The sequence below is a fragment of the Rhyacophila brunnea genome, unplaced genomic scaffold (genome assembly GCF_057557595.1).
Source record: "Rhyacophila brunnea isolate RB1 unplaced genomic scaffold, BYU_Rbru_1.0 scaffold_8, whole genome shotgun sequence".
Classification (NCBI taxonomy): Eukaryota; Metazoa; Arthropoda; class Insecta; order Trichoptera; family Rhyacophilidae; genus Rhyacophila; species Rhyacophila brunnea.
This window is the reverse complement of record NW_028233350.1, coordinates 16685919-16712142: the sequence shown is the minus strand read 5'-3', so window position 1 is coordinate 16712142 and position 26224 is coordinate 16685919. Positions and strand designations below refer to the sequence as shown.

The window sequence follows — 26224 nt, the reverse complement described above, 5'->3', positions numbered from 1 at the left end:
ATCTTGGGTTCACCAATTAAAAAAAAAACTTCGTTATTGTGTTGTATGTATGTCAAATGTCGTCTTTTTGGTTTCTAATATCGTTGTCAAAATTTTTCTTTCGAATATCAACAAACCTTTTTGCGACGGTTTGTAGCATATCAACAATAGTATTATTAAATGTGAAATTCTTAAAGAATACTCGATACATTTTTTACTGCGTTTGTTTTACGCGTTCCTCATTCACCCGCATTAAAATCCTTTTTTATTTCCCATTGCCCCGAATGACATCTTACACACATCTCCCAATACGAAACTGATTGGATCGCGGCACAGTCTCCGAAACACGGGGATGAGTTTTTAAAGGAGGTGTTATAGTCGTGAGACCAAGTGGGAGGGGGTGGGGAAGACTGGGCGAGGGTGACACCGGGCCAAACGGAATTGACAATTTTCCGGGCGGTTTGCTTCCGGACACCAACCGCCTCTTGCCCCCCGGCGCAATCCTGCCTCATACCCTCGCCCAGTCTTTTATTGCCGAACCAGAGCTGCCGCCCATGTGACGACAGTACTGCAGCCACTTTATTAGACTACTGGCTGGTTTACGGTATGTTTTTGATGTCAAGATCGAGTCCCAAATTTGTTTGTAATAAAAACATACAAATTGTACACTAATATTGATTTCAACAGAATTACATGGTATTTAATTATTTCTAAGTTTTAATGTTAATATATTAATATATTGCATATTTATATGCATATTTTTGGGTCTGGTTATCCCAGGCTGATTATAATTTATGTCATCCGAGCAGCAAATTTCCACAAGAAGTGTAGTTCAAATGTATTATTGATTTACTTAATTGAATAAAACACATTTTTTTAGTACTTATTCCACTTTTAATAAATAAAGCTGGACCGGTTTCGTCCGCCTCAGTTGAAAATGTGAGGCGTGTTTTATTAAATTAAATCAATAATATAATACATTTCCACCATGAATTGACAGTCAACACAATAAAAGAAATCAGTTCAAATGTATTTTTTCATGTACCTGACTAATATTTTTATGTTTTTAACTGTATCTACTTACATTATACGATATTACTGTGCATACTTTTAAGATGTATTTGTTTTTCTTTTTTCAATAGATAAAACATAACCCTTTTTTTGTTGGCTTCTTATCCATTTGCCTGATCACATTGAGTAGTTGTTTTTTAATGCTTAATTTGAAAACCAAAATGTGGATAATTTAACCTCGTCCAATATTCAGAGTACGATGACCAACTTTTCTGAGACAATTTCGGTACAAGTATAAACTAAATTTAACATTGTAAGTTTTCCTCCAGAACCATATTTTTGTTAAATATTCTTTCAAAATATAAATTGAAAATATTCCACTGTTGCCACGAGGTACGTATTGACTTCTTAAAAATGAGTCGCTGTACTGTAATATTCCAATACATTTTGCGTACCATTTATAGATCAACTGATATTCGGGATAAGGACATGTTTTTCGGGACGGTTGGCAACCCTAATTCAAAGGCTGACATCACTGTTGTTATTATGTACAAATAAAACGGAACTAATCACAAATTGTGCCAATTAAAATTATATGATTTCAAATATAAGAATGTATCAACATGATCAAAGTGCATACAAAATCAATACGTTATTGAAGTATAAGGTAGAAATAATTTATTATAATGTGTTGTATGAAATCAAAAATTTAACTTTCTATTATTTGGTTAGGTAGCTACATGTAAATTGTACGTATTACATTTCACCCTAGCTCAGTTCACCGTGAGCTTTTTAATAGGAATGAGATGACCGTGTACTATACGGTCATCTCTATAGCACAGAAATGAAAAAAAATACGCGTTATTCATGGAGCATTGCAGACAATAATGTTCAAATTTTATTAGATCCTAACCTAGCCCAACCTAACAAAAAATCCAGTATATCGGCTATTTTTTTTTTTTTTTTGTCGCTGGCTTCCTGTAAACCGACAAGAACCGTGTTTTATTTAAACATGAATTTTATCTCAGTACTGTACGACCCAAAGAGGTTGGACGGTCTTTAATATACGACCATACATTTCTGATACAACATTTCACAGTGAAGTGTGATACAGCGAACGGCATACGCACAAATTTCCGGACACGCTATTATTTAATATTCTTTAAAAAAAAAAAAGAAGATATAATATACGATAGTTTCAAATATTAAATTGTGAATAGTTCAACTTTTGCTTCCACAAACGTCATACGTATTTTATCGTAAGCTCTACCATACATTTGATAATGGATTATATTGAACAAAAATTGAACTATCTATAATTGAATATTCTTACAAAAAATATGGAATACGATAATTCAAAATATTCATTTCTGGATAGTTCTGCTTTTGATTCTATAAACGTCATACATATTTTACCTTAAGCTCCATCATAAATTTGATAATGGATTATATTGAACATAATGTATTTATACATATTTATCGTTACGCGAAAAAAAACCTCATGTCAATTGGCGGGGATATTAGGGTAAGGTAGAGCGTGGGGGATACTCCGCGCGTATAATTCAAAACGAGATGGACCGGCGCTATCTCAGATTTATATCCGATGCGGAATGCTGCCGAGGAACATCGCCAGGGATGAATTTCTCGGGGATGACCGGATTAGATGGAGATTGGACGGGCGGGGGGATGGGGGCTGATACGGCGTGGGGCTGTGGGGGCACGGTCAAGTCGGAAGCAATCGGACAGGGTTGCTTCGTTTTGTTTTATGGCCATGGAAAGTTGAGGCAGTGTGAGATATGTGTGTACGTGTGCGCTACACTTAACTGCGTGGGAGGATTTTTTATTACTTCTACCAATGTTTCAATCCGTAAAATACTGATTACAATAATTGTAATGCAATACTAGCTGCTCGATACCGCTCCTAATGTGAGCATATATGATTGTGGTACGTGCTATTTCATGGTAATTAATTAATAAAATGTATCTAACCAGTTTAATACACAAGCTATTACAGCAAATTTGTTTTAAAAATCTTCTGTCATCAAATATTATTATAGTAGAAAAATATTGTACTCATATTAAAATTGAAATATCCAGCTTGACAAAAAAAGTTACATACTATACGGGTTGAAAATATTTCTTAGGGCTTCATTATAAACTTTAATTATAAAAAATAATAAGTACCTATTACTATATTTATTAAGTACGCTCGCAAATATCGTGTCCGGAAACTTGTACCTACGTATGCAGTTCACCGTATCGCACTTGCACCGTGAAATGTTGTATCGGAAATATATGGCCGTATATTAAAGACCGTCCAACCTCTTTGGGTCGTATAGTACTGACATAAAATTCATGTCTAAATAAAACACGATTCTTGTCGGTTTACACTTTACAGGAAGCCAGCAGATTTTTTTTTTGAAAATAGCCGATATACTGGATTATTTGTTATGTTAGGTTTTCATTCTTGAATAATTTATGAATTTTACCAAAATCAGCTATGAAAATTGAATTTCTAATAAAATTGGATACAGTATAGTATACGGTCATCTCTTTCCGATGAGAAAGCTCACGGCGAACTATGCTACGGTGAAATGTTTTACGCACAATTTACATGTAACCCGCAAATATATTTACAAGAGTTTTCAGTATAGTAACGAGAAACGTAAGCTATTTGTTTTATAATGTTCTTATTGAGATTATTCTAATAAACTATTGAAATCAGAAAGGGAAAGAAATATATGACAATACCTATAAAAATTAGGTATAATGCCAAAGTCCATAAACAAACAAATATGTACAGATGAAAACCTTGTAGCCCAAACAGTGTATTGTTGTCTCGTTTAACTACATTTCAATTTTCAATCGATTCAATTCTTTCAGATTAAATTATCTCAATTCATACAATATTGAACAATAAACATCTGTGCACAAACCCATTCACCTGCTATCGTATATTAAAATTATACATGTACTATTATAATTGCAATATGAATCATGAGCATTAGTAATTAACGAATAATTTGTGGATTCCTCCCCCAAGAGTTTAACACGTCGCGGTCAAAACTTGCCCCCATCTCACACGCGCCCCCAGCTACCCCTTAACCACCCTGAAACTTATCCAGAACGGTGCATTCTGAAAAGCAATTTCGGCGGCTATCTTAACTGCCCCCCGTATATCCCCACCACTCTAGATTTCCATTCAGTAGCGTGACTAGTTTTGAGATGCCGAAAACTTTTTAATGGGGATTTCGGACATTTTTATGATTTATTTAAACGATTTCTTCGAGATGTTTAATTTTGGAAAAATCTCATTAAAACTGGTTTTCAAAATCTCTTCTATTTTCAAATATTATATATTCAGAGATATATGTATGTGTAACTATAACGATCAATGTATATATAGTATTATTATAATAGTATTTAAAAATAAGCTCTGGCCAACAATACATGATTTTTATTTTTCTTTTTATGAGATTCAGCATTTAATTATTGATAATTAAATAACATTACACAATTTATATGATTTGTAATTACCTACTTGATTATTAAAATTTAGTACATATCGTGATGTATTTTTCAAAAGTGGTCAAATCCAAAAAAATCTTTTTACTGGCAATACTAGATGACTCTCCTGACAGTGGTTGATGTAATTTTGCCAAATTCAACATCAAATTTAATCGTTTAAAAAAAAAACCGGTTCACACGTCTTATTGATGAATTATTATGATGGTAACACTGTGTACACATTCACGGGTCTGTCTTTTAACATACTTTAACTTTTTGAAAAACATTATATTGGTTTCCGTTTAAGTCTGCTATACTTTATGTTTTTAATAATCAAGCTATCGTAAAAGGTTATACAATATATTAGCATAATAAATACAAGTCTGAAATATTATCTGCATTATAATTATATAATTTATTTTGTGAATTTACAATTGTGTTAAAATGTTACCAGTTTTTGACAAAGGTGGGCGTTAACAAAATAAAATTGACTGCCAATGAAATAAATATTTAATTCAAATTAACTTTCTTATTAAATATTAAGTTTTAGTATTTTTTTCAGCTTCACTCAAATATTTTAGCGAAGTTATTTTCAACCGCTTTTACGTAAATTTTTATTCTGATTAAAAGTACTGCTTTAAAGAGTACTTTTGATTAAAACATGATAATATACTAATTAAACTTTATACATATATTATAATAGGTAAAGGGGGTCCTTATTGTGTCTAGATCTAAGCCGATTGCCATAGTGGCGCTACTGTCCTCCGTTTCCTCTCCATGGCGGCTATTCAAACGTGTTCATATTTTATTGAAGCCAATAAAGTGGATTCGTCGGCAGATGTATGGACGGCGCATGAACCACTCACCTCACCCCCTGATTCAACCCCCAAGCCCCGTTTTTTAAACCCCCACCCCCAATCTTCCGTATGGGATCTTCCGGTAGTCGGTCGTGGATACCCTTTAAGAGGAAATTTATTTTTTACATACTCGGGCCGGATTTTGCGTACCTTCTCTTATACTCATGTTTGTCCGTATATTTTGTGAAAGGCCGTTTTCCAATATAAATTTAATTGAATATGTTAGTCGGACGGGTGGAGCGTATAGAATAATATCGGCTCACGTATCTAGGTACAATATTATAAATATACAGCGTTATAAGGAAAATTCAAAATTAGCATAGAAAAGAGTATTAGCTACTAGTGTTTTCCAACAGCATTTATTTTGGTAATATCTTCTTCTCTTGAAGTCATATTCTATGGAATTTTGTCAATCAAACGATAGTATATTTTACTATAATAGGACAGTATTAACATATTATAACAGGCGCTTTTAACATTAAACCACTTATGGATGTTATGTAAACCTGCGGTTCCCACTTTGTTTTCACGTCATACTACACTATTTCGGTTATCAAGTTTGATGGCACTCTGAAAAATATCAATCGCTTAACGCTTTTTTTTAAACTCTATTTTGCGTATCCCACCTGTTAATTAATTCCTTTATCGTAATTCCTCATCAAGATTTTAATGAATTTAATTTTGAATTCTTCATTAGATCTCGACAAAAGAGATTGATCTGACAGAAACCGTCAGGAAAATATTTTTTACATGAAAATAATTAATCTATAATGACCACTTTGTTTCACCTCAAATAACGTTTTACACTACGGATTGAAGTGCTTTCATTATAATTTTCGATTCATTGATCGTATACGGTTACATGTAATTTGTACGTATACAGTTCATCGTGGGACACTTATTCGTGCGCTGCAGTACGTGAAACATGAGTTCGTATAACATTTTATCAAATTACGTGTTCTTCGTTGAATATTTCACCGTGGAATACATTTGTTCGTATCTTACAAAATGCGGCGATAGTTTGAAAATAGTACTGTTCCAATCAGGTTAACCCTAACCTAACCTAACCTAACCTAATCTAGTAAAGACATCTCATAAAATTTGCCACGTGTTGTAGCATACGTACAAATATACTCCACGGTGAAATGTTCAACGAAGCACTCGTCATTTTGATAAACGTTACACGAACTCATGTTTCACGTACTGCGGCGCACGAATAAGTGTCATGCGGTGAACTGTTTACGTACAAATTTCCAGAATTATTTACCTAGTTACGGATCGTATACCTAGCCTGAATAATGCAGCAACTATAAAGTGGTCAAAAATATGTGTAGGTACCTACTTAAAATTTAACTATGTTTCTCATCCGGTAATGAATACAATTTTCCGGTTGTATTTTTTTCTATAAACCAGATGGAAAGATTAAGTATTTACCTATCTTATAATATAAATTTTTATTTTTCGAATTTTTTTTATCCTGAAATACGAGTGTGTTTTTTCGGTGTTCCAATTTTAAAAACACTATTGTGAAGTTATAAAGTTATGAAGTTAATAAAATATATGAATTTGTCATTCACATTAAGCTCTGAAAAAATGGTTATTAAATACGTGTGGTGATTCCTTAAAATAATTGAGAACATTTTTCAATGCACGAAACGGATTTATTGGCAGTCTTTAGAAGATATTCTGGCCATTTGGATGTCTTCATTAGTTTATTAGATGACATTTTCCATAACAGTGGTAGAAATTATGATGGAATTAAGTACAGACTTTATAAGTAGTTAGAATGCAGGGAGTCTTTTTCTGTTGTTTTCATTTTCGTAAATCCGTAGGTACATTGGCTTTCATATTTTGTTATAAAGTCTAATTGTTAAAATATTATATAATCTTTCTACATTCTTATAGAATTTCTATGTAGATATATACTTTATTAGGTAGACGCAATGCTTCTTTGCAAGACCACTTAGTTAGTATAATAGTTAACCACTCGGTACATTCTCACCCCGTAAATTATCTCGTTATGCCCCCGCGAGAGTTAGACATGTCAGAATCTCTCACCTGACCCACGGACGGAGGGGAGTTGGAGGGGGGAGGGCGGCTTGTCAATTTGGCGTAACGGATGGCGGGCAGCCGGTAACGAGGCGTCATTAGTGCGCTGGCCCGTTCGGCAGCTCTCAGCGAAATCCAACTTTGCTCGTCTCAACTCGAAAACAATGTACTCTCCCATACCTGCCGGGGAACAGTGGCTTGCATGACCCTTAAAACAATACATTCATTGAACACTTGTAAATAATTGCAATAACTATATCTAGAAAAGACAAATTGAGCGTCTTAAATTCACGGTTTTTGATATTAACATAGACAAATTTACGTATCAGTGGTTATTTTTCAAAACTGGACATGTCCACTATTCACACCTCAGAGATAAATGAACTTTTCAAATAAAAACACAGCGATAACACGCACGCGACAAAAATCAAACAGATTATATGACAATACTATACTTGGTCACGTGACTCAATACAGTCCCGCCATTAGCTGAAAGTGGCATGTGTCATTTCGAATGTCAACAACGTTGGACTTGTCTCTATTTGAATGTCAACCTACTTTTTGAAACCTCTTTTCAATATGAAATTGGTGTTTTGTGGCTATTTTTGAAAGTCAACAAAGTGTGTATGAGGTTATAGAATGATATTCCGATAATAACTCATTTTCGGCATATATGGGACATGTCCAGTTTTAAAAGTTAACCACTGATATAAGGACGACGTTAAAATGCCGTGTTCATTGGTCGACTTAGTGGTCCAGTCATGGCACTCACAAGGGGGGGAGGGGCTGACAGGGCTCTAGCCTGGGGGCCCGGGCTTAGAAAGGGCCCAGCATGGCGAGTCGATCAGATAAGTGAGATAAACACAGATCACAAATTTGCTCTAACAGTAACAAAAATCGTCTGCGGCGCTAATTTAATTCAATGATAATAATAATAATATTTGGTTGTACGATGCAATTTTTACCTGTGTACCGATACTCGACAACTCCATAATTGAAATGGATGTAAGTACCTACATAATATTAAAAATACAAAAAATCGCTAAAAATACACCTTAATTTTACCATTTACACCATTTGGAAAACGCTACTGCAGCGCATAAAACTGCCTTTACCCTTAGCAATAGGTAGGGGGGCCGCCAAACATTATAGTTTGGGGGCCCGCTTCAGGATGTGGGGGCCATGAGTACAGTACTTTAGCAAGTACTAGCTGTCCTTCCAACTCTATGAATGAGATAATAATTGGTACAGTGAGGTACTTGATCTTGGTAGAATAAAGTAAGATTACACGGTGGGATAGTAACTCTGCAACTCATCTTACCTCACCACCGATTACCTACGTGAGTGCAACCTCTATTTTACCCTACCAGCATTGTGTCGAAATACTATAGATATACCATCATAAATCGTCAGGCGTTCGAATTTAGAACTAAGCTCACCATAATATAAAAAGCATTGGAATGGTATGTCAAATTTTAGAATGTGGCGCCCTCACTCAGCTGACACTTATACTGGTGAGTGGTGGATCTATAGTAAGAACCAAACCAAATGGCCCTGGAAATTGACAAAACTACAGTACCGCTACGCTAACGATCTTGCCTTATTCCAATCGTATTAAATTGGTCTATTTTATTACAACGTTTTTATTAGCTCGTATTATTTATTGTTTGTTCGGTGGTTGTTTGTCCAGTACAAATCTTGTAATCGATTTTTAACTAACTTCCCGACTATCTAGACTTTTGAAACTTTTAGAATATATCAGAACACGGTGCCAATGCATTCTTTTAATACTTTTAGCCATGTTTAAGCAGAATTGAATTCATTTTCCGTTAATTCTATTTTGCATGGAAAGTTATTTCAGAAAAATCCGTAAAAAGTAAAAGACTATTATTGGTTACTAAGAGGGTGGTCCCAGCAACTAAATTATTCATATATACGTGCGTTACTATGGAAATCAAAATGAAATGTCAAAATGACATTTCAGTATTCTATATTTTGTTTGTTTGTTTTTTATTTACTTCATATCAAGTACAAGTTTGAGCATATTGAGCATAATAATTCAACATAATTAAAAACGTTGTGTATAAAAAGTTCTTTTTATCTTGTATTTTATTAAAGAACAAGCTGTCCAAATACCATGCCAATGGCATGCTAAAAGTGACCGCGTATTCTAACACATGTTTGCGGCTTAAATACTCCATCAATTACATTGTTTTCAAATTCTAATGGATTCATGCTCTGTACTATTCCATTCAAGTAGTTTTTTGCGACCCCGGTTTCGTCTTTCGGCATCTTCAGGCGTCGTGTACACTCATCAAAGGCAAACACACACTCAAGATGCCGAAAGGCAAAACCCGGGTCGCAAAAAACGACTTAAATGGAATAGTACAGAGCATGAATCCATTAGAATTTAAATTCAAATTCCATCAACTACCTTCGGTCGAAAGTATTAATATTACCTACATTGTTTTCATTTGTATTTTGTCGTATGTATATGAAATTTGATTTTCACGAGTATAATAATGTTTATCTATAACTACCTATATAATATATATATTTTAAAGATGTTGTACGCCGCTGCAAAAGCTCCGTCCGTTATATTATCCTAATGCGAACAGGTATTTTAAATTTTTCCCAAAACGAAAGTTCTCGGTGGAGATTTGTTTGCGGTCCAAGCGATGCTGAAATAATTGGGGGTCATCATTAATATTTAGTAGCAAGTGTTGAATCATTGGTTGGGACTCACTAGCCGCTATGTAGATAGTAACTAGGTTCTTTGTTCTCCCAGTAGAATTATTTATGGGTATAGTTGATGATTTTGTTTGGCTTGTATCGTGCAGTATGCTCTAAGTACACGGACAAACTCGTTCACTCCCACTCACCGTCTGACCTGTAGCCCTATGTTCTAACTAGTGATATCAAGTCACCCGATGACATGACGTAATTATGACGTCAGCCAATACACGCCCGAGGTAAGCCGCCCAACACACACTGCTCACCATAGATATTATTACGCTGAAACACCTATTTGTGTATGGGGACAATGAATAACGCCAGCATTTGACTAGTGTTATTTTCTCGAATGCTATTATCACTCCGGTAGTACGTCACAATGATGTCATATGACGTCATGTCGACCGGGCGACTACAACTCGCAAGTTCTAACATAAGGCCCCTGGGGCAACTTGATATCACTAGATAGAACATAGGGCTGCTGATCGTGAAATGTCACTTTGAATATGTATGTACAGAGAGAGAATCAAGAGCCAAATATAATTATTTGGCTAATTGCTCAACCTGACTCGAAGATTTACGCATCCAAGGTATCAATACTGTCATTTTGACGTTTGCCATAATAATTAATTGTCCTATGCCATTATTATTTAAATTCATTATTTTTGAAGTAAGAAAATATGAAGGAATATTGTAATGTAAAATGTGACCAAGCTTTTAAATACTAGAAACACATTATCCAATCCATGAACGCGTATATTAGGTAGGTACTAATAAAAAAATTGGCAAGACTCAAGACTATCCAATTGCTACCTAAATCACTGCATATATTTTTTCTATTTTTTTTTTAATTTTATTTATTAACGAAACAAACAGTTACATATTGATTACACAAAAAAATTAAAATATAATAATGAAAAGTTATTGCAACCAGCAAAGTTTCCATGTATACATTATAATATAGTTAAGCCTGACAAGATAGAGAGTAATAATAACATAAATGAAAATTACATGAGAAAAATGAGGAAAAATAATGAATAATTAAATTATATACAAAAAAAGTAACATAAAAAATATATAAATATATATATTTATACAAAAATTTGGAGATGGCCCATTTAAATGAAACAGGTGAATGATTAAAAAGATCAACGGTGGAGAAATACATATTATAATTTAAACAAGAGCGCCGAATAAAAGAGTTTTGTGCATAATTAAAACAGCTACGACTGGTTGGTACAAAGTTTGGTTTCGCGTAAATCTTGATGGAGAATGGAAACCCACCCTTTCGAGTAGGTTTGGCGAGTCAACAATACCATTGATAATTTTAAAAAGAAAATATTGATCAGATAAAGAACGTCGACTTTCCAAAGATGGTACCATAAAAGTTGCAGTGGTCGAAATAGAATTAGATAAATCATAACAGTAAGCTTTAAAATTGACGTGAAATATGAATGTATGTAGGTACATAATATATATTCTTTTTAACACTACAGCATGCTTAGAGACTCAATGACATTAGTGTATTAAGTAATAGAAGTGAAACAATCATAAATACCTAGGCTTGGATATTATCACATAAATATATTGTGTCCTCACCGGATCGTACCCGGAGCTCCCAGGTGAAAAACCGACCAGCGCCTTAAGCACTGTACTACGAGAGCCATTTCATAATCATGATTACTCATGATGCTCGGCGTGAGTAATCAATTTTGGGTAGTAATTTTGTAGAATTTGGTTATTAAAAACAATAAAGCTTGCAGAAAATGAGATCAAGGTGTAACAGATTTTTTTATACTTATGGAGAATTTATTTCAAATTAAATTATATGTTTAAGATTTTCACAACATGTCATGGAGGAACAGCAAATAAGTATGCCATAGTATTAGGTAAAAATAATTATTTAAAAAAATGTACCTACATCATTAGAAGAGTAAACAGAAACATCGAAGTACATCGAATAATATTTATGGACCCTATTTTAATATATATATATATATATTATATATATTTATAAAAGCGTTCACTTAAGCCCACTTTGTGTCGACGAACACAGTTGTTGAGACCAATATTATTTACGATTAATTTTCGTTTTCAAACTCTTCGCCTTCCCCGTCATTCTATTGAATGAATAAACATATTATATTTAAATTTAATTATAACTAATTAAAAAAATATATATATGTAGAGTATTCAAATATTTACATAGCTTTTCTAGTATTATACCCCGTTTACACGTGCATGGATTTACTGCTGACAGTACGTATTATCGCGGCCGTAACAAGATAATGTACATGTAAACGTATTGTATTATCCTGCAGTTGCAAAATTGTATACATGAATTAAGAAAGTTCGGAACAGTTGAGAATTTTTCGATCTGCGCCTGCGCAATAGAACCTGCCGGCAAAAAAATGAACTATGAACGAATTTTGAGTTTAACCGATTTTCACTACCTGTCAAATAGTACAATAAAATGACAACACCGCGTCTCGCTCAATCTTGAAGAAGAAGAAGATTGGAGAGACAGTCAAAACTATTACGTGTAAACAGTTATTGTTAATATAGTTTAAAATACACAGAATTGCTGCCAGTAAATACATGCACGTACATAAGCGTTATTAGGCTAGAATTAATCAAAATATTTTTTTTTTATTCCAGCAGGTGGCGGCCGCCTGGCATGCCGCGCAACCACAAACAGAAATGATTCGCGACCCTCCTGCAATGCACAAACCCGACAATGTCACGGGTAAGTCTATACACACCTTTATAATAATTATCATACAAACTATTATATGTTTCTTGCACTGTGGCCACTAGAATATTTAATGTATTAATACTGCAACTTGGCTTGCTTATTACACTTCTATACAATAATCTGAGTTTATTCGATATCGTATTAATTGTAAGACCGCACTGTATAAATACGTTTATATTTATTATGGTACTACTAACAAGTTCAATATAACTAATAATTGTGTATTATATCGACTGTGGAAAGTAAAAAGGGTGTAATCCACACAAATCAACTTTACAGGAGTCACTTTCGTTATGGTTTTCGGTCAAAGTTAAAATACAAAATAAAGCACCTTAAAATGCATAATAATCAATAATTTGATTTTATATTCCTAATCTGATACTAATATTTGAGTTAATTAAAAAAACAACAAAAATGATGGTTTAGTCGTTTTTCCCATGTCACTTCCTTCTTTTTATTTTTTATTTGTTAGTTAAATTTAGATAATAAATCGGCATTTGCAGCTTACATCCTTTGGAAACAATGTGTATTTAGTCGTCTATAATATTATTATGCAATAAAACTTATTTTGAAAAAACTGAGGGTTACGCCTTCTTTTTTTCCTTTCTACCGTCGATATTATTACGTACGTAATTATGCATGGTATAATACAAACGAATACTTTTTTAAAAATGAATGTAAAATGAATTTAAGACAACTAAGTATTTCACCCGTTATTAGAAAAATAATTTAAACAAAATATCTCTGAAGATACATAAATACATTATACTAAGCAATGGTTAATATTATAAGCCCACGGTGTCGGCCTACTGCAACGAGTATGGACTTAATAGGTTGAGCAAGTGGCTAACATCCATTTCTCGTGAAAACAAAAATCTGTTAACACAACTTTTACTCTGTGGAGCCCCATATTATAATCTTCTTAGGTTTGAAAATAGTTAAAAAAAATATAAATAAATATTGTACTTACTTATAAAAAATCATTTTAAATATCGACGTATGGTTGCGAATTTCTCAAAAAATCATTACACAAAGCATAACAAAATTTAATTAACAAAAAAGTCCTTTTATAACATAACCAACAAAAAAAAAAAATGTGTAATCTTATTAATATCTTAATAAATAAATATTTTTAGATAGGTATATGATGTCACTCTATCAAAAAATGGTACCTACATTGATTTTTACTGGATACGTTGGTAGTCGGAATTTACGGTTTTTATTTTATTTTTATCGTGGGGGTCCTCCAAATCAGTCAGTGCCTCGGGTCTCCAAATTTCTAAGCGTGCCGCTGGTGATAATAAACTAGCATTACAAAGGATGCTATTATTGATGGAATTACAAAAAAAAAATCGGATACGTATATTATGTTAAGAAATATTGGCATACACAGCTTACCTGCTAAAACTCTCACCCAGAATGCCAAGGATATTGGCATTCACAGTACCTATTTAGGTCGGTAGCTTACCTGGTAAAGCTCACACCCAGGATGTCACGGATATGTAGTCAAATACCAATCGGTCCAAGATTTTTATACTAGGTTCATTTTGAGTGATTCAAATTTGACTATAATCGTAAATATTTAAACAAAGAAACAAAAAATGCAGGGAATTTTCTTTTACCGTTTTATTTTTTATACAGTGATGTGCAAAATATAATATTAATTAACTCTTTCTGTTGAAAATGCTAATTAAAATATTTAAGAATTTAATAGACGAAAAGCTAATTAGCGAAATATTTTTCGAGATATTCCGCGAAAAGCTGGCTGTGTTAACAATATAAAAGAATGAATTGTTATCCGTTGTTTACAATTTTTGTGTAACATAAAAATTCTCTTTATCATTATATTGTACCTCCGTAAATATTCCCCACGTAAACAGTAAGCCAAGTATTATGGTATAATACAATTTTTTTTTTACGAAACATAAAAAGAGTAATTTTTATTCAAGTGGGCTTAAGATAAAAGTGTTTTTTTTATTTAAAGTATTTACTTTTTAGACATTTCTAAGGATTTTAACAGTACAACTAGATTTTAATAAAATAAAGCTTAATTTAAAAATTTGTAAGGTCTATTATCACGACGTGAATTCCGCGCCTAAAGAGTGGTTCGTAATAAAAAATACGACACAATGAGTACCCACTCAACAAAACTGTTGTAATAAATTTAAAAAACTTGACTCACTATTTAGAGTATTAATACTATCGACCGAAAGTAGTTGATGGTTGAAGTTTTGTACTATTCCATTTGAGTCGTTTTTTTGCGACGTGGGTTTCGCCTTTTGGCATCTTCAAGCACTATATGCACTCACCAACAAGTAAATACACAATGACAAGGTATATAATTAATTTTAACTTTTATAATAAATGAATACAATAAAGTAGGTAAAATATTTATCATATTAAGTCAAGAATTACAATAAAAATATAACAAACAAATTATGAATAGTTGAAGTGTTTGTAAAAAACTCCCATCACTAATTAAAATTCAAATTTATTTATTTTACATAATATAATGAACATAACAAATTATAAATTTAAAGAGTTCACGACATGACATTAAATAAGTGTCAACAATTTTTAAAATAAAAATACAGAGAGATGTGAGTTAATAATACAATAAATAATAAAATAAGAAAAAAAAAATAACAAAAAAAAAGTAGATGGAAGCACACAAAGTGAACTTTGATAGACCCTATCTTAAAAACTTACAAAACAACGTCCACCTAAATTCACCCTCACGTAAGTGGAATATATCAATATTCGAAGCGATTTCATTAAACATGGTTATTGCCCTTTCAATTGGCATTACTAATGGCAGGTTAGTTTTGCATCTTGGGAGAACAAACAAAGGATGCCCTCGATTCCTAAGGTAATTATCAGAGACACACAAGCCAACACCACCAAGAATGGTAGAGTTCACATTTACGCCGCCATAATACAATCAATATGCAGGCGTATACATCGTCAAACCCTAATAATAGATCATTAAATAATAATAAATAAATACTACATTCAAGAGGTGTAAAGTCGTCAATACCAGGAAAAAATGGCAACGTATTGGGAATTTAATGGATTTAACTAATGAGATATATCAATAAAACTTTCGGATTCTGGGTTATGAGAAATACACATATTCAATTTGTTTTTGGAGTCAAACTATGGACAAGTGGCTAACATCAATTTCTCGTATAACAATATCTGGTTGGGCCATTTATATTCCCATTCCATTCCTTTATTTCCCCACCTCCTAATCCCCAGTGTTATTGTCACCAGACACTCAATAAGCAATTATGGGTCAAAAGAATACCGGTAATTGCAAAGAGACATTCAGTTGCATCGCATAAGCGGACGCGTGCAGGCTTCTAATAGCTTTCCGTCGCTTAAGTGATTGACTCGATAGATACAGACTCATTCATAATCTATCATCATCATATCATTCACCATCATAATTGTCCATAAAACTGTGTCACAAAGTGCGGGAGTGTACGAACCGGGTGACCCAAAACAACTATACCGCCCGAGTGACAGTTGAAACCAGACCACGGAGCCATCTAACATCATCACAAAGGTCAGTGTGTGGCATTCTGTTCCATCGCCCCCGCCCCTAGATCCGACTTCCTCGTCTTCCACAAAATAATTACAGTCCACTTAAAAAGCTCAACCAATATCATTCTGTCAATACACTCCACTCTGTACAGGTCCTTATTATGATCTTATTAAGATCGGGGTGGTATAAGCCAGTAATGTCAAAGATTGGAATGAAAATGTATGTATTCTACCAAATTACTTCACATAATGATATCAAATTTTGGTAAACCAAAATAGCATTAGTGATTATTCGTAAATTCACCGCATAGTTATTTGAATAACGAATTTTATTAGTGCCATTATATATGTAACTGTCCTACCAAAATAGTTTTGTCTGAAAACTTGCTGTATATGTATTCTAATTTAACGAAAACACAATAAGTATGCCTGAAAACGTGTGCACTATTTATGTCGGATTGCTCATACATAGCATACTAAAACTATTATGGTTTAGTTTGGGCAGGGTTTAATTGATTTTAAAAACTAACTATTACTATCTACAATTTGTTGTTTTATTTCAATGAAAACAATGTAGGTATACAATTTGTATGAGGGGATTTTAAATATACGTTATTAGTATATTTACTTTACTGGGTGTATTAATTGTATATAATATTTTTTCTCTCAATATGTTGTATAATATATAAGTATTATTCCATTTTATTTTGTTAGTGTTAGTTATTTTCTTTTGCACTTTTTCATAATATGTTGTGAACTTTGTAAACTGTAATATTCACTAAAATTGTTATCAGTGATTTAAATAATTACAATTTACTCTATTCCTTAAACGATTACAAAAATAATAAGAACTCAGCGCTTTGCGCCTTGCGTGGGAGCTCCTCCCCATGGGCCACTCATATTATGGTTACTTAAACCTTGACGGCTAAAATTATTAAACATGGAACTTGCTTTTCCTCTGATTCCCTGAAAGCTGGTTGTCCAAATTCGAAAGAAAAAATATTTGTCAAAGAAACCGAATCCAAAGGATTCAAACAATTTTACTTTTCTGAAAATTATGTAATTACAGTAATAAAACTAAAGAAGTAATAATAACAGACGAACAATACGTCGCACAGAATGTAGGCTACTGAACGTAAAATGAAAATAATTGGCGCGCGTAAGTAATCGGGGCGGGGCGCGGGCCGCGCGTCGAAAGTTATTCTACGTCCATTTTTCGTTACGCTTTTGCGTCGGTGATCATGAGCGTGGCCCCCACAAGGGGGGGGGGGGTGACAGGGCTCTAGCCCAGGGGCCCGGCGTGATGGGACGACCAGATAAATGAGATAAATACAGATCTTAAATTTGCTCTAATAGTAAAAAAAGTCTAGTCTAGTTTACTTCGGTATTATTACCATTTTAAAATATATGGTTGTTGGGACGTGTTGAGTAATAATCGACAAACTCCATAATTTGATGTGTTAAAAATCGCTAAATTACACTGAATTTTATTTGATCTCGAACACCATTTGAAAACAGTACTGGAGAGCGCAGACTGCCTTTAACCATAGCGATAGGTAGGAGGGCCCGTCCAAGATCCTGGCCTGGAGGCCCGCTTCAAGATGTGGTGGCCATGATGAGTATAACATGTTCCATATTAAAATATGTTTTGCGAATATTTTACGAACACTAAGATTTCGGTATCCCCACTGATCAGAAGCCTAATTCTCTAACCTCTACGGTAAGGTCTACGCTTTAAAATATTATGACTGCGTTATTTTTTATTTAATTTTTTTTCGATCACTTTCCGTATAACTTAAGTTAACTTAAAACAGACAGGTAGCATATAAAGGATATTCACAAATAAATGGCAGTTTAGAAGGTCTTTGCACTTTCATTTTAAGCGCTTTGACTGGAAAGAGCTTCGATAAAAAAGTTACTCCTTTAAAACTTACGCGAGATTTCACCGTCGCCAATAAAATGGGAATGTAGTATAGGAAACTTTTTCGCGTTAAAAGCTTTTCTTTATCCATGTTAATATAACTGTTTTTATTTTATTTAACTCTTTAAATAAAAAAAAAACTTATCCAAAGGTAAGTCGTTGATATGTAGACAATGTATATTTTACAGTAGGTTGTTGTTGATGATTTTTTTAATGTACTAACACTTACCTAAGTAATATTATCAGGTAAGATTGGGTTAAGTTAATGAGGATTCCACGATGTGGATATGATTTAGGCGCGATGAGTAAAACGGGTTTGTATTAAAATTTATACAGATACGATCATTCTACAAACCAAGTCAGCGAGTGCAATAAAATATCTATCTACTATAATATTATTTTGATGCTGAAGTTTTAGCTTCAGTTTTTATAAATTTATATGTCGTTAGATTATCTTACTTGCCCCATCATTTCTTTTATATCCTACTTATTTTATAAAATATTGATTTTGTTAGGGAACACACAATATAATATGAACTGGTTTACCTTACTGGTTATGGTATAACAGGCTACGGATGTCATATGTGGAAAATTATGGGATACACTTAAACACGTGTTACAGCATTTATGTTATTTCCAATAACCTTTATGGCAATGAAGTTTGTCACGTAAATTTAACGTGTATTTAATATTGAGGGCAACTTGTTCAGGAAGGAGAAAATACTTAATAATTTAACTATCGAGCGGATTTTAATAACTACAAAAATGGATACACTTGGAATTATTTTTCTACAAATAAGCTGCGCCATGAATTAATACACTATTTTAGCATCCCTTTTATATATATATATATATAAAACAATATATCGTCAGAAATTGGGAACACTTGTTAAGCCGAGTTGAAGAGTTCTACAGCGATCTCTACAGTGATGACACTGACAATACGACTATAGACTTAGATCTTCAGAGAAATGGAAATTCGGAAGACCATACTCCCGAAATTACATCCTGGCAAGTAACTTATGCTTTAAATTACATGAAAAGTGGGAAAGCCCCCGGGGAAGACGGTTTAACGATAGATATCCTCAAAAAAGCAGGAAAGGATGCAAATGAAGTACTTGCACAATTGTTCACAGCCTGCATATGCAAAGTATGGTATCCCAGAGGTATGGAAAAATGCCAGCATTGTCATTCTTCACAAAAAAGGTGACAGAGAAGACCTAGCAAATTATCGTTCAATAAGTCTACTCCCTATTCTCTACAAGACGTTCACAAAAATTCTCTCAAACCGTCTGCAAAATGTACTAGACGAGAACCAACCGAGAGAACAAGCCGGATTTAGAGGAGGATACAGCACTATGGACCATATCCAAGTCGTCAGAGAAATCATAGAGCGGTACCAGGAATACAAACTGCCACTATGCATGGGTTTTATAGACTATGAGAAGGCGTTTGATTCGATAAAGAAATGTTCAATACTCGACGCACTCAGAAAACAAGGAATCCCTGGACGCTATATAAATATTTTCAATAATATATACAGTAGCGCAACAGCATCTGTAAATCTCCATAAACCATCGCGCAGATTTCCTATCAGCAAAGGAGTCCGACAAGGTGATACAATCTCACCTAAACTATTTACAGCTACCCTTGAAGACTTATTCAGGCAACTTGAATGGAATGACAAAGAGATCTCCATAAATGGAGAATACCTGAGTCATCTGCGCTTTGCCGATGACATAATAATTTTCTCGCAAGACTCAGAAGACCTCCAAAGCAGAATGCAGGAACTCGCTGAAGTAAGCAACAAAGTAGGTTTGAAAATAAATGTAACAAAGACGAAAGTCATGTTCAACTGCTTTGCAGGCCAAAAAGAGATCCTCGTCAATGGCACTCAGCTCGAACAGGTGAAAAGCTACATCTATCTGGGACAACAAGTATCTATAGATGGATGTATATTTGATGAAATTGTTCGCAGAGTAAAGCTAGGCTGGAGTGCTTTTGGCCGCCTGAATAATGTCTTCAAAAGTGACCTTCCACTGTGCCTAAAGCGCAAAGTGTTCAACCAGTGTGTGCTTCCCGTGATGACATATGCGTGTGAAACATGGACCCTAAGTAAAAGAGAGATCCAGAAACTTAGAGTAGCACAACGTGGTATGGAGAGGTGCATGCTGGGCATAACGCGAAAGGACAAAAAGAGGAATGAGTGGATAAGGAAGCAGACAAGGGTTTGCGATGTAATAGAGTTTATTAAAAGCCTTAAATGGAGATGGGCTGGACACATAGCTCGAAGAAGAGACAATCGTTGGAGAAATTTAGTCATCCAGTGGTATCCAAGAAGTACAAAACGTCCACAAGGTAGACCTAGAGGCCGCTGGATCGATGAAATGATAAAGTTCTGCGGAAGTACGTGGCAACGCAATGCACAGGACCGAGAGAAGTGGAAGCAACTTGAAGAGGCCTTCATCCAGCAGTGGATAGATTCAGGCTGATGATGATGATGATGATGATGATATAGAAAGAGCGGAATTGTTCCATTTACGATATAGGAAATTTGACACCTGCAGTTGGCTGTTTTGTGTAAAGAATGATAACGCATTTATTTATAGGTTTAGGAGTTTGAAATTTTGTGTGCGCATAGAAAACATGCTTTATAACAAAATCCTATCAAAATATTATTTTTAGTCAAAAGTGGAGTTGACTGGTTTGCATATTAAGCAGTCGAAATGATCTATCGACCATGTAGGAGAGATAATATGACATTATGATGTCCTTTTTTCTTTACAATTAGTTTGTTATAGGTATTTGTTTAATTTTAACAATAAAACATTCATGGACTATTATTTAATTATAATATAAGCCCTAGGAATATAAAGGTTTGGGTAATTTTTCTTTATACGTCGTTTTCGTACAAATTGCATTTATAATCTCTCTTAAAATCAGGTGCCTCCTCTGAGTTTGGGTCAACCAATAACTATGCTAATAAATAATACAAAACTAAAAATGTTGTTTACAACAATCTAGCTTAAAGCTCAAATTTGCATACTTTAGCAAAAATACAAGCTGGCTTACGCTTTGCCGCGCTTTGAAAAGTGTATGAAAAGACGACAGTGTGCATATAAATTATCGTAAAACAAAGCGAACGCCACTAGAAACTTTACTTATAAATTGTACTTAAGTCATAAGATCGATTACCAGCTAAGGCTGTACATAAAGCTCTTATCCTTTGTTAGTTGGTTCAAAGTATACGGTAGCCAAGCAAAACCTTTTATAAAATAATCAGTCTCAAATTACCTATGTTAATTTATTGATGCAATACATATTTAATGATTACCCGTTTAAAATAGTATGATATTATATTAATTAGTTAACCACACATACTTAGTCCGTTGGCGTAGCTAAATAATTTTGCACTTTTGTTAGTATAAAATTATGTTCTTTGGTATTTTTAGATATCAAGGCGCTTAAAATTTTACCCAGGAGCTCCTAATTTCCAAAATGGCTGGAAAATTTCATCGCCTGATTCTATTGATTTTCATTTAGGCAAGTATTTTATCTTGCTGACCACATAACTAAAATTCGAAGAGATCAGGGTGTCGGTTAGTAATTAGGGCACTTAATTGATACCTTGATTTAAATCACAAAAACCGATAGCTAACAATAACGCAATTTGATGAACATTTCATGTAATAGTTACTAGTTAGTTTCGTTGTAATTAAGTAGAATGCCCGTAGCTTAATTGGTAAAGCACATTGGCGCGAATCCAGTGGTTAAAGACTGAAGTCACATCGGGCGATTTTTTTAAAAGAATTTTAAAGTAAGTAGGTAAATGTCTGAGGATTTTCAAATTATGGATTATTCAATATAAAGAATGTTACACTCTCAAATATTCGAAAAATAAATGAAATAGTTATCTAATTAAATATATATTCTTGTCTATATATATATATATTAATCCTTAAAATCAATAGCAACATCATAACACTATGTTACTTAAATGTCGAAACTATATTTTCGCTATCCAAGGTATGCATAATATACTATTATTTTCCTATTACCATTGTTATATTGGTATTAATTTAAATATAAATCATTTGGCGGCAGAGGGTTGACGCCAATGAGGTGGAGTGACCAGGTGATGGAATTTAGCTGATAAATCTATAATAATAATCAAAAGAGGCTTTCAGATAATAGAGAATGATGAAAGAAGTAGATTCAAAATATTCCAAATAATTAGCGATTCTTATGCAATACTATGACGTGAATAAAGAGAGTATGTTAGTATGTTATAATTACATATAAACTATTTATAAAGTCTTGAATTGATCCGTGTGCCCCAGGTTGACTGCATCTGTTGTACGTTGCTATTACATGAATTTCTTAGGATATTTTCAAAGCCCGACAAGTATCCCAGAAACCTTTTAAGCTTAATAATGCTGTAAGGAAGTGAAATACGTTCCCTAAATAATTGCACGGGGCACTAGGTAGACTTGGAGAGTGGCGCGTAACTCGGGAGCTTTACTGCCAACTTTTTCTCCGTCAAAGCTCCGTGTAATGATTTGAGTTGGGAATAATGATTGGAGTGCAACCTTCGCACATTTTATCAGTAATCAAAATTAACTTCGAGAAAGCTTTTATCATCAAACGTTTTGAGTTATATAAGAACAAATAATGTTTTCATTTGTCTTATTGTCGACATTGTGTGTTATTTTGTTTCCATCTAAAACGGTCATGGACATTTTACCTTTTTAATAGAATATGTATCGATATTAATTATATTAGTATATTAACTATATTTAATATTTATTTTTAAAAGGTGTACCCGTACACATTAAACATCAATCGTATATTTGTCAATTAAATAAATAGAATATGAATTTTACAATTTGCAAGATTTTTTTTTAAAGTTTTCAATTTTACCGGGGAAGGCACTAGCTAGTAGTTAACATACATTTTTGTCTGGATTATTGTCCAAAAATATCAAACAAGCGACTTGTTGCCGGTAAAGTAATATACGTGAGGTTGCTGCCAAAAGTTGGTAAATCGATAATTTAGGTATTTAAAGTTAACAACGGATTACGTGTCTATTATATAAATTGCTATGCTAAAAAATTAAGGCGATCCGATATGTATAGAACATGCACATAAAGCACAGAGGTATTTGTATTATGCGGGATTTTAGAGAGTACATAAATGTCAAATTTTTCATATCTCAATTACTCCATAATACGATTTCGAGACTTGCCAACTTTTGGCAGTAATCCCATTATCATATTATTTAATTTCTGGTTTTCTCGCGCTAGACCCAATTCAAACTCGAGTGAATGACTTTCACTATGCGTAATCTCGATTAAATATAAATAAAAATGATTTCAAGTTGAACACATTTTTACATTATACCTATTTATAGAGGTACTATCTTGACTTTTGTCGCTCGATTAGCCGACAGATTTTTTCATACATTTTTTTTTCTTGTGACTCAGAGCTTTCATTAAAGCTATCAACCACTGAAACAAGTTCAGTGGCTCTCGCAGAATTTTGTATAGAAGTCCTATCAGCACTATATTAGCTCTTCACTTCGACGTAACTGACTTAACATACTAAAACTTTAATGATTGTATTACTCTAATCAAGATAGCATTTTGTTTTCTACCTTGCAGAATCTACTACATTGTTCGCCCTGTTATGGTTTTTATTTTATTATATGTATATATTTTTCTGTTCTAATATACTATACACTACCTATCCATATTATGACTACTTATCGATTTTATTGTTAGTCTATATCGAAAAGAAAAAATAACGTAGAAAATCGGTGTTGCGGGGTTATATTTGTATCCATATACGTTCACTCACCAATACAATACAACTAGGGATTCCAATCCCGGGATCCCGAGCTATTTTCCATACCTATGAATCCCAGAATTGATAAACATAATACCGAAACTTTCGGGATTGATTTGTTTATCAATTTTATGGAAAATAAAATAAAAACGAAAATATAACAGAAAAAAATACTTTTAGTAATAAATAACTGCATTAGAAATAAACTGAGTTTGAATGAAGTTTGATTTATACCCATGCTTAAGTTGCTGATTCATTTTATTTTTTCACATAAATTAATAAAAATGAGAAAGATTGGAAAAAAACAATGTTTCGCACTATTAACAAAGTAATTCCACCATGATCTCGTATGTTTTACGGCAGTTTCATATTTGGCTGACTAATTAAATTTATGAAGCGGAAAGGCCATAAGTACACCATGATTTGCTTTACTGTTTTAAATCTCGCTAACCCATCCAATAAGTCTTTACAATCAGAAACAGCACTCTCATATTAAATTCACATTATTATATATATTAAAATATTATTTACTCCATTAAACTTATGTATTTCCAAGATTGAACGTATACAATATTAACAATAAATGTCTTAAATAGTATAAATTATACTAGATTTATTTTTGACCGATTTTATCAATGTTATTTGTAAATATAAATTTTTTATATTAACAATGGAAAAAAATGCCAATCCCGGGATTGTCAAGTTCTAATCCCGAAATCCCAGGATCAGAATTTTGGCTCGGGATTGGATTCCCTAAATACAACGAAACGCACGGGCACTGATTTCATGTAGCGGGACATTGCCTTCTCTCTTTGTGTATTTTTATCCTCTAAGGATAAAGTTTTAAATGCTCGTTATTAAATATATTTTAAGAAATATCATTACGTATTTACTATAATATTTATATGGCTATATTTATTTATTTAGTAAAAGTATGCTACGGTATCAATTCGTTCCTTTGTTTTATCGCTAGGGCAGTCGCTACCAATCACGCTAATGTATATTCAATCCATGAGAAATTTTCCGAACGGATAAATAGAATAAAATATACGCCAGATACATCCAACTGATTACATACAATATTTATAAATGCAATCAAATTTACTGTTCGGCCCCCAAAATGATACACTCTATTTTAGAATAAGTAGTCTCTTCAGCTTTTTACTACGTTTAGACTTCTTCATCATTCTTTATTACTTCTGAATGAAAACCTCCATAAAATCCGGTAACATTTATGTGGAATTATTTATCAACTACTCAAAACTATTAAATTTCGTAAAAAATATCAACATCAAATACTGTAACCTTATGTGAGTCTTAAAAATATTTAAACAATGTTTCTTTCTACAACATCTACCTTCCGTTATATAGCTCCTTTCACTGTCACTGCCTAGGAAATCTTATATCTACTAACTGATCTTTACATAATTTCATCAATTAGACGTATTAATGATAATTACATGTACATTTGAATTTTCTTCTTCTTTGGTCATATCCTCCCCTTAATTGGGGCATATGGACACCGCGCGGCGCCTCCAAGAACCCTTGTCGCTTGCTTCGTTCCAGGTCAAACCAGCATCTTGTGGCTCCGCCGTATACACTCTGTAGATAGTATTTAGCGGCCTTCCAGGACACTGGAATCCGGTCGGCTTGAAGAACAGGCAAGCCAGGTTCTCTTCTGGCATTCGCAGTACGTGGCCGAGCCAGGTCAAACGTAGCCTCTTCATTTTCAGTGTGATGAGAGGCTGCTTCGTGCGTTCTCTTATCTCCCCGTTGCTCCTAAAGTCATACCACACCGCACACCCAGTATTCGTCGCAAACATCACTGTTTTCGAAGCTCTATACGGTTGAAATTAATAAAATATAAATTTACTACTCATTATATTGATTTAAAAACTAAGAGCAATAATTATTATTAAAAAAAATGGTATTGAAGAAAATTAATCGAGAAAAGCAATACCTATTTCAACTCAAAAACCAAATAGTATAAGAAACATATACTTACATATAAGAAAATTAATT

General features: G+C 33.4%; 1 protein-coding gene across 2 annotated transcripts in view; it reads left to right on the top strand.

Moving 5' to 3' along the window:
* The window catches only part of LOC147063977 (LIM domain only protein 3-like), a 250523-nt gene that overhangs the window by 158417 nt on the left and 65882 nt on the right, over nucleotides 1-26224 (top strand). For both annotated transcript variants that reach the window (XM_085958989.1, XM_085958988.1), the window contains exon 2: nucleotides 12795-12882. In XM_085958989.1, the coding sequence (XP_085815115.1) occupies nucleotides 12837-12882 (46 nt within the window). In that variant the 5' untranslated portion in view covers nucleotides 12795-12836. The remainder of the gene's footprint in view (nucleotides 1-12794; nucleotides 12883-26224) is intronic.